Source organism: Phragmites australis, chromosome 18 (assembly GCF_958298935.1).
Source record: "Phragmites australis chromosome 18, lpPhrAust1.1, whole genome shotgun sequence".
NCBI lineage: Eukaryota > Viridiplantae > Streptophyta > Magnoliopsida > Poales > Poaceae > Phragmites > Phragmites australis.
In genome coordinates this window covers 24,986,529-24,997,326 of record NC_084938.1, presented here as the reverse complement: position 1 = coordinate 24,997,326, position 10,798 = coordinate 24,986,529, and the positions used below count along the sequence as shown (strand labels likewise).

General features: G+C 39.4%; 1 protein-coding gene across 2 annotated transcripts; it reads right to left on the bottom strand.

Annotated features, from left to right (window-relative positions):
• Positions 1–943: 943 nt before the first annotated feature.
• On the bottom strand, positions 944–9,477 carry LOC133898750 (peroxisome biogenesis protein 5-like). 2 transcript variants are annotated; one of them, XM_062339435.1, is made up of 15 exons: positions 9,170–9,477; positions 8,600–8,728; positions 8,368–8,521; positions 7,514–7,707; positions 7,073–7,315; positions 6,669–6,788; positions 5,692–5,862; positions 5,106–5,278; positions 4,565–4,811; positions 3,979–4,063; positions 3,478–3,587; positions 3,035–3,259; positions 2,244–2,309; positions 1,427–1,521; positions 944–1,324 (listed from the first exon to the last, which is right to left on the bottom strand). In XM_062339435.1, exons 1-15 carry the CDS (start codon positions 9,284–9,286, stop codon positions 1,246–1,248), a joined length of 2,208 nt encoding a protein of 735 aa, XP_062195419.1. In that variant the 5' UTR covers positions 9,287–9,477; the 3' UTR covers positions 944–1,245. The 2 variants fall into 2 exon arrangements, with proteins under 2 accessions (XP_062195419.1, XP_062195420.1); XM_062339436.1 differs by lacking the exon at positions 5,692–5,862.
• Positions 9,478–10,798: the final 1,321 nt, after the last annotated feature.

Sequence of the window (10,798 nt, the reverse complement as noted above, 5' to 3'; positions counted from 1 at the left end):
ATATACATATAATTTTTTTCGGAAATTCTAGAAAATGTCGAAATAAATATTAGTTATATTAATAAATCGGCTGAAAAAAATCTAAAATGCAAAGAAAAATATCTCAAAACTCAAAAAAAAAAATGAAACGGATTATTTTAGTTAGTATTACTTCCACCTACATGTTAAAACTATGTGCATGCATAAAAGTAATATTGTTTTCTCTATAATTAATAGAATGTGTTTAACATTAATAATTCCATAAATAAATATTGAAATGTACAAAATTTGCGAACCTAATTTTTTGTCTTTTTTTTCATGCTCTACACAGCAAAATAAAAACGGGCATGGCATAGACGCGCTAATCAGACTAGTTTTTCTAAAGCTTAAGGGTTTTTCTGTAAGGCAGACTTAGCTTGAAAAGTCAAAGGACCTGCATGAAATTTCTAGAAAGTTTTAGGGTCTCTTTGCATAATTCTCCCGAAATGCCATGATCATCCGATGTGCTCTGATTAATAGACATAGTCTGACAGTCTAGGGGATTCAAAAGAATTTCTAGGTTGCTGGTTTGGTTTCCTACAACAAAATGCTTCCCCTGGGAAAGCAAACATTTCCTATAGCTACAATTTCAAAGCTGGGATCTCAAGGATGTATATAGCTCTAGATGTGAATATGCCAGTGTGAAGTGTATGTAATGATCAAGATATGTAACCTTAATGCAATGCAATGTAATTTCTATCTCAACATATATAAATGCTGAGTATGAGATGAGAGTCCTCATTCCAGTGAGCTGCAACGAGCTCTCAACTACCGTTAGTAGAAAAACCAAACACACAGAATATATGGGATATATTCAGCTTTTAACTAGGTCCGGGGGTATCACACCAACAACCATTCACTGCCACCTACACGACCAACAATAACTCCATGTTGCATTTCCTTTACTTCATTGAACAAGCTGAGATTCCGTACTCAAAATAAAGAATTTATTATTCAACCATTCTTTTATTCCTGTCATGCCTCCTGTAAGTCTGTAATTACAAATGTTGTCCCCCGTTTACCACCATTGCCTTTTGCCGTGGTCTCGACTTCCTATACATCCCCCCTCTTGTTACATAGAAGAATCAAGAACACAAAAGCTACTAGTTTCATATTCCATTTTGATGAGCGCAGCCAATTATGCGATGCATCTTGAAAGTTTGCTGCTTGCTTTCCTGGATGAAGAGCTGCTGAACAGCTGATGTCTAGAATGGACTGATCGAGGACTCACAGAGGAAACTCTTTCTGAAGAACATCAAGGTTGCGAGAATCGCATGCAGCAATCATGTCAGCTCGTGAAGCATTACTGAATTAAAATGAAACGTGTCAGTCAGTTAAAATCAACACTGCCTGTCATAAAACGGTAAAAGGTTCACACGTGGGTAAAGCAAAAGTGTATAAGAATTACCTAAGAGAAATCCTCAAGTACTGCCAGGCATTGTCTGCTTTTGGATTCATGGAAACTGCCCTTACATAGTATCGAATAGAATCCTCGTACAAACCCTGCGTAAGTAACATTGAAAGACATATCAGTAGGGGTTATGTGTTGACAATTGTTGCCATGCAAAAGTACCACAACAGGTAACAAAAAGAGAAGTTCCACCATAATTCATGACATCATTATTTTCTCTTAGATATATATTTAGGCGTTTGGTTTATGGAACCACCTCATCCAAGATGGGTTGGTTCATTATGGGATCATCCCATGATATTGTGGGTTGGCCATATTACTTATTTTCCTACTAGACTTGGTGCTTTTGAGGGATAATATGGTGATGGATAGATCCATTACGTTCCACAAACCAAGCAAGTGGATTTGTGCAAGGATCAGGCTGTCTGTTCATCATATCCCTCAAACCAAACAAAGTAGTATTCATCCATTCTGAAGTTACACAAGTTTAGTAGTTCACACTATCATTTTTCTGACAGAGTAAAATAGAAGTCATTATATGACACTTGTACAAAAGGTTGACCAGCATTCTCATAATTGAGTGGAAATCACAATAACAGAAAACCATGGCTAATAGAAGTGTAAAAAAAAACACTAAGCCTGAAAAACCCACTGATAATAGCATGGTTCTGCATGAGTGGAGTAGTGTTGAGAAGCTATAATAAACAAAATCAAAATATGCTATCTTATTTCACGTCACAAGGTATTATTAAAGAATGCAATTACACAGTTGATAACATAATCAAGTGATAGCATTCTGCTAGAGAAGAATTACCTGGTTGGCATAGCTAATTCCCATATTAGCCCATGCACGCACATAGTTGGGTTTCAAGTCTAGAGCCTGAAACCAGAAGCAAATATTGTCATTACTTCCAGGTGTTCAATCCATAAACAAGTTATGATACCCACATGCCACAATCTTGTCACCATTGGGGAATAATAAAAAAATAATAGTAGTAAGCCAAAGACAAGTTTAAATTACGACTGATTCAATCAGCCGTAGAGGTAGGAGATAATACAAGGATTGATATATTTATCAAACAAGTGAAGGTGCTAATTTTTACTGAGATGTCTTTGCAGGATTGGGCACCTTATGAATCAAATAAGTTGATGCCAAGTATTTTGGATTTACAATGATACTAGAAGTACTGGAATTTAGCAATAACCTTATCACATGGAATTTTTTCCCATCGAGGGCACGAGTTCGCAAAGGTTACAACATCAAACCTCAGCATCCATGTCTGTCTATGGACTTGTCATTCAGTGTTTCAGTAACAAGTCCAACAGGTCCAGAGATGCATTATTTAGGAATTAATGTTAGACCAAAACCATACTGCTTTTTACTGCTAGCTTTTGCAGCTTACACAGAATATAAAAGCCGGAAATGTTTCTCCAAAAAAAATAGTCAAAGCCCAACAAAAGACTGGATGAAGTGGCCATTTAAGCATCAAGCACAATAGAGACGAAGTGCCATCCTTGTTTAAACAAGCATATATATACATTTCGGTAGTTAATTGGACAGAACAATCAAAGTTGAAAGATTTAACATGTTTCAAAGCTAATTACCTGCTGATACGCCAATATTGCTTCAGCACTCTGGATGCTGTTTGCTTGGGTAGCACCAAGCTTGTTCCAGAGCGAATAGTCCTGTGGTTTGAGCTGTAGTGCTGTCTTAAATGAAGCTATAGCTTTATCGTATTCTCTTGATAGGTTGTATAAAACTCCCAGAACTATATGGACATCAGCATCTTCAGGTGACATCTGAGCAGCTTCATTAAACAATTTAACAACCTGATGAAGCATAAGCATTTAGTATGTCAGAATGTTTTTTTTTTTTGAAAAAATAATATCTTGAAACATATAAAACATGGGCAAAAGTACATTACTGCAGCTAAAAACATCTAATCACGTGTACAAGATAACTATCTGAAAGCTGAAGATGCCAAGGTTTAATAAGTTAATAGAGTAAATTGAAACATCGACGCTACAAGTAAATAGCATGCACTTACATCTGGACCATAAGGTGAATCAGTTGATTGTGGAGGGGCAAGGCCCCCATATTTTGGATGATTCTGAAGCCACCTATAAAGATATCTTAATGCTTCTCCCTGCTCCAATTCTGCAGCAATTGCATAGAAGAATTAAACCCTCCCAAGATAGAATATAATTGCTATTTTGATTAATTTCCCATTTGAACTAAATTTTAGAATGTTGAGTTATAAAATGCTATCAGCAAAGCTTTCCATTATTGGACATGAAGCTTGGAGAAGCATGGACAACAGGACAAGTTTTTCTTTTCTTTAAACTAGAAAAGGAAAAGGAAATAAACATGTTTTTCTCAGACATGAATTAGTTTTGTTTAGTTGTTCTCCGTTCCTGGTGAAATAGCTTCCATCAATGCGGAAATCATGTAACTTCCAATCATAACTTCTGTCAGTTAAATTATCTCCGAGAGTGCCATAGCAGATTGAACAGGACGCTAAATTACTCTCATGATTCCAAGCACTAACCGTTTGTGTGACTGACACCAAGAGCGAGAAGAACTTCCAGGTTTGTCGGATTAGCTTCTTGCGCCCGCATCATTGCTGCAATGGCCTGAATTTGAAGCAAGAAATTAGATTATTAGAAACAAAAACCACCTTATGAAAAGCAGAAACATGGAAACCCTAGGTCATAACATAATATTTCATAGTGCTGAAGACTAACAATAGAATTACATTTTCCTGATATAGATTAAATATTGAGTCACATATATATAATGTATGTAATTCTTGCAAGGTACACAGAATCGCAATGGAGCATGGTTCACATAATTCCTCATGAGAATTAGCATACCGCATGCAGAGCAGCTACAAACAGTCAAATTCAGCCATCCTGTATTAAAATTTATGCTTTGGCCTCTAGGATTTGGTTAAAAGATTCTTGAAATTTGATCTAGTTAAAACTCATCACGCACATAACTGATACACAGAAACATGCAGCACGTACATGTCGGACTACCATAGTGAGAAAAAGTAAGTACATGGTGACTTAGCATGTTGTTTGATAGACCCTTATTGGCATATCAACATCTAACATTAAAGGAAGACACATCACCTGTTTGTCATCATCATTTTCTGCATGTGTTATTCCAAGCAACCTCCAACCTTCAGCATTATCAGGATTCTTCAAAACTTCAGCCTCTAAAGCAAGAACAGCTTCACTTAAGAGGCCCTTGCGGAAGAGATCCTGTCCTTCCTGCATTGGATTAGGGTGACCAACATACGGGTTTGTCTCAGAAAAAACATAAACTCCTCGAGAAGCACCCGAACTTTGTTTGGAGGCTGACAGTTGTTCCTGGAACCTACAAATAAAGCATGGCAACAGTTAGTGGTACGATGTAACAGTTAAACCAAACAAAGGGGCTCCTATAAAACGTAACATGATTCACCAATGGCAAAATAAAAAAAAAAATTAATAATTGTGTCATAATTTACCAAACTAGATGGGATGTTGGAACAAAGAACCCAAAATTCTTTTAGTATTTGACATAAAGATCTGACAACACTCCAAGAAAGAAGCAATAGATGTTGACTCAACCTTAATGATATTGCCATGACAAAGCAAATGTATAGAGGCACAAGAGGCTTGTACTTACTCATCTACCCATGGATCAGCAGAGCTTTCACCAAAACCTCCTCCACTGAACTCCTCTGCCCATTCATCAGTGACATTTAATTTCGAGAACTCATCAATCCAGTTCTCATTTAGCCCGCCCTGATTATGTTCACTAGAGAACTCGCTAACCCACTTATCTGCCCCTTGTGAAAGCTGGAGAATAGAGATTAGTGGAAAATATCATCAGAGCACAACAGATATAAGTATGAAAGAAGCAACAAGTGTGATGCTTCTAACGCCAAGTATGCCAGAACACTGAACGGTTTGTATTAAAGGACAACCATTTGATCATATGCATTAAAGAGTTTTGCAGGTCCTCGAGCGAATGTTATCCAGCCACCATGGTCTGAGGATATTTAACCAGAACCTTCAGCAGTTCTGCAAGTCTGTACGGAGTGAAAGCATCGCACAATTTCTAGTTTCTCACACACTCATAGGCGCAAAAGCTCTTATAAAGCACCATGATGTTTCAGTGATTTATCAAATTCTATATTCTAACCCGAGAAAACTAAATCCCCATTAAGTGCCGTACATATATTTGCATACATCTAGCTCTCTGGTATTACCTCTTCATGCACAAACTGATCCGCCCATGAGTTTGCATTAGCATTGTACTGTGTTTGAAATTCATCAGCCCAGCCACTGGATTGGGATGCTGAACCTTGTTTTACTTGATTATCTTCTATAATAAGTTCACCGCGGCTCATCTTTGAAACAAACTGGAAGAACTTAGAATTCTTCCCCAAAACAAAGGAAAAAAATGTATTGTCAGGTCCTTAAAACAGGATGATCCAAATGACCCTATAGTTAAGATAAGGTTGGTAACAATATCGTCGATTAACTTGGAGTCCAGAAAAAACTAAAGTCAGTACTGAACAACAATGGTTCAGATATGACATAATATATCAATGCGTGATATAAAATTGAGCAATCAATATAAAAGTAATACACAGTGACACCAATCCACATTATGCCCTCCCTGCATATCCAATGAAGATTCCCCTCTGTCACTCCAGTAAGCAAGATCATATTTTGGTAATTAAGGCAAGTTAAATTCAAAGAGATCCAAAGTATAGCTCAAGTTTTACAATGTCACAGAATTTATGGAGAAATAATATCAGTTGAGAGAAAAAATTGCAAAGCACTTTTCCATAAAGTGGCATGCAATAAAATATGCAAAAAATTCTAAACTGATGAATCATGTGTCATCCTATTCAAGTCAACAAGTTATCCATAAGAATAAAATGCCACAAGCCCCTATACCACACAGTTTCACTGGATATCATACGAAAAGCCACTCCAAGCAGGATGTGCATATACAATGGTAAAAATGTTCCCCATTCACATGTAGCAAAATGATAGATCAAGATCGCCACATGTGCGCATTGCCATGGATTTTAATTATTAACAAATCACATCCAGTCAACCAAGTGTGCGCAGAGAAACTAATCAGAACAAACAGAGCAAATTAGGACGAGTTGTGATTCGTGATTCGAGCAAATTTTAACAGAGTTATATAAACAAATCAGGTCATCATTTATACCTGAAACTTTGGATCATTATTGCTTGCTAATGTTTGTGCAAGCATACGTGATTGCTCCATAGCAGCAAGGTTGGCCATGTTTGCTCCTCCCATCTGACCCATGGCCATCTGAGATTGATGCTGCCACATGATAAAAAATAGATGATAATTTAAACGTGGATACTAAAAATGAACATGTCAGGCAAAAGGATATTGAAAGAAGGCAACTCAAATTCAAGCATCCAAATTGGATATGGAATTGGATTGAGAGTAAATAATATCGAGAAGGAGATCCATATCCATTCCACATCCTATCTGTTTCTAAGAGGTCTTGTCTACTGAAATTGTTAACATAAGTAGCAAAAAAGCATATTTCAGAATTGATACTTGCAGAAATGCCAAACAAGCATGCTAAAGGCTCTGACCTGTTCAAACTCGGAGGCCCAACCATTGGGACCATATTGCTGCTCGAAAGAGTGTGCCCAATCTTCTGGGTTATTATTTTGCTTGCCGAACTCGGTAATCCATTTATCTGCAGCATTATGCATTGGGGCAGATCTCATAGCACTTTGGGACTGATTCCAGTACTCCTCCAGCTCTGGGTATGTTCCATGCATGGGGCCTCTCATTCGGTTGTCAATATCAAGTGAATGCAGCAATGTGTTGACCTGACAAACATAAAAAGAGTGAGATCATCAATAGACAATAAGAGAAATACTGAACCTCAAAGGTCATGTCATGAAAAAAATGAAAATACTGTACCATTCTAGTTAAACATGTGAACAAAAGACATAAGTATTTTGAGCAAACCTCAAATGGTCCTAGGAAATTTTCATATTCACAGAGGTTAGAAATTATATGTCAACCTGGGCTTGTATATATTCTTCCGGTTGGTCAGCCAAAATATGCCGTGCCATTATGCAGCTACGATCACGTATGCATTGTTTGTCACTTTCAGATAAACCAAGAGCTGGTACTGGAACAGGTTGAAACGGCACACCAGCTCGGCCACTTGCAAGAAAAGAATGCAAAACACCAGACAACACCCTTTGTGGCGGACCTGAAATGAATTATGTCGAGGGTCATTATATTATGTTGTATTTTGGCATCACTGTAAACTGTAAAACTAGGAAAATAATGTTGCGTCTGAGGTAAACTCTCCGTTTTCATATAGTACGGTAGCAGAACAATGCATCTATTTATCATAGCATCAAGGCTATTGTAGTTCCTACTATATCTTCTTCTCGATATGCTAAATTTAAATCCTCGCAATCGAACATAATTTGGCATAATAAAGACCCTCCAAGACATTTGCTATTCAGGAGTATGTGAGCACCATACATTAAAGCAGGATCTAATGCCAATTGTCATAAGCAATCAAGATACCAAAGAACATAAGACAACTTGCCCAGGATACAACCAAACCTTTTGTCCCAAGCAAATTGGGATAGGCTAGAGGTGAAACCCAACAAGAGCCACACGAACCAAAAAAGATAGTAATGAATAATGATACAAAAAAAGGTAATATATTAGTCACAAGAAAAACTATTAAGCCGTACATGATCAAATGATTTTCTCAAAAATTTACGCGTATTTTCAAGGAAAAAAACTTGGTACAGTATAATGAACTTGTGAATTTACCAAACTACAAGATTTGCATTTGGTACCATGTGGTGCACAGACAAACATCCAGTCCACAGACTAAACTCTAGAAATTTACCATCCAAGGGTGGTCCAAAGGTTGTCCCTGTATTATTATAAATTTGCTCAAATTCTGCAAATTGGGATCCAGCTCCTCCAAATTCAGGAAGCCCCGGAGGCCGAAAAGATTCGACCCAGTCATTCGCAGGACCCCCACGAATGAAGTCGGCACCCTGCAGGTGCTCAGTTACAGTTAGGACTTAGGAGTGCCTTGGAGGCACAAAAAAAGTAGCATTGAGAATAACCCTTACCCGTGCGAGAGGTCGTTGATCTTGTTTAAACTCATTCTCTGAACCAGGGATGGTTGACAAGGGAGCAGCTGTGCTAAATTCAGATGTTGATGGAACACTAACAGCAGCGCCAGGAAGTTCCTTTATTGACTGCAAAAAGAAAAGGGTGTAGCTATAGAAAAAGTTGTGTTGATGTTAAATATAACCTATTAATGCATTTGGAAGTTAACCAATATCAAGGAAACATGGTACAGTTAGTGGGTCAATCAGAAATTCTCACTAAGCATTGTTTACTGAGCATTTACTCACAGCCTCACTAGCTTTGCGAAATTACCGGACGATGCAACACACATGACACAAAACCAACCTAAACAACACGGGATGATCAAACCACCCAACTAGACTAGCAGAATCGCCCTTGCTTCCAGAACAATCGGCACTGTTGCTCCGTCTGCACCAAATCATCACCACAAGGACTCAAGGAGGACCAACCTAAACGGCAACAAATCGTTGATCCACGCCTAACCATCACCGCAGGTCCGCAGCAACGGTGGATCCTCTAAACTCGAGGCGAGACCGACGGGGTTGTACCTGCGCCTTGGAGGACTGGCCGAGGACGGCGTTGGCGAGGGCGCCGAAGGGATTGGACGACGACGCGCCGTCCGGGGCGCAGTTGTTCTGGCCCGTGATGAGGTGACGCATCGCCATCTCCGCCGCCTTCTCCGCAGGACGGCCGTGCTCGCCGACGCCGGCCCGGTGATGCTGAGAGCGCCGCTTCGGCCGCCGGCGACGAGGGGCGTGCGGCTCGAGGGAAGAGGAGGGTGAGGAGGACTGGAGGAGCCGCGATGGCTTTGCGGGTGTGGAGGGCAGTAAGCTGTCAGACCCGATAAGACCTGGGTACGGGACACGTTAGAGATTGAGCTGCGTACGTATGGGTGGTTGTGAACTTTTTTCCCCCTCTTTTAAAATTTGCAGTTAGTTGAATATTTTCTCTCATTTATTTCGTTTCATTTTCCGGTGTGAAACTAGCGGCAGATCTAGGCCACTAATTAGGTTTTTTTCTCATCTTCTTCTTTTTCTTTGATACTCAAAAATTAAGATGAGCTTCTAAGTACGTTCGGCGTAGAGAGCTTAAATCCACTCCACCCTCGCGGTAGATCAGTTCCTAGGTAAAAACATTAGAGAATACTAATGATATTTTTGAGGTTCAACGAAATCTCCTAGCAATTGACTCTAACAATATTTTTGAGGTTGAACGAAATCTCCGAGCAATGGACTCTAACAAAAATGTTTAAGATTCTGGCTGAGTAATGTGGTGTAAATGAAAAAAATGTGCATATAGGTAAATTTCCTTAGAAAGGCTCTACCAAATGATAACATGACAAACCATTCGATAAAATTAACAAACTAGTTTTTTCTTCTGTGTGCGTCGCATGATGCAAAGACGAGCATGCAACGGTAGTGTTTTTTCCAAGTGGAGCTTAATGTCAAGCAATGCTAGTTTCAGTTTTATCTTGGCTACTGTAGTTTTAGAGCATGTACATCCATGTGTGTTAGGAAGAAACCAAAAGAGAACGAGTTAATATCGGTGCTAAGTGATGTAATTTTTGCTTGCATATGTAAAAACACTTGGTAAACCTATTCGATAACTTTTTTCTTAGCTTCTGTTGTCTTGTATGGGTTTGTGAAACTCGTATCATTTGTGACGAATGTTCCCACTCATTCTCCATAAGGCCCTTCGGTTCGTATTGTTGGAGAATGGGTAGGCTACGCTAGGCTAAAACAAAAAATTTCTACCGTAATCAATCAGGAAACCATGCTAGTACCTCAACGCGCGGTGCAGCGGAAGAACAGTTGGAGTAGGCCGATCTAACTTCGTGCGCGTCAAACTCCGAACAGCTTCTCGATCAGATACGCGACCAGCCCCGCGCAGGTGGTCACGCTCGACTAACTTCGAGCAGGTGGTCGTACTCCTTAACCAGTTCCTCGATCAGCTCCTGATCAGGTCTATCACAGCCTCGACCAGTTCTGAGTGGTCGTGTCGTGCTATCCGACCAGATCCGAGTGGTCGTGTCGTGCTCCGTGACCAGATGAGTAGGTCTGTCGACCAGTGCGTCACGGCCGACGACCAGTCCCGAACACGTCATAATCAACTCGTCGAGAATATCAGTGCCACAATAGCAGTAGTGCCTCTACGGTATCCACACGTACCGGGTAAAA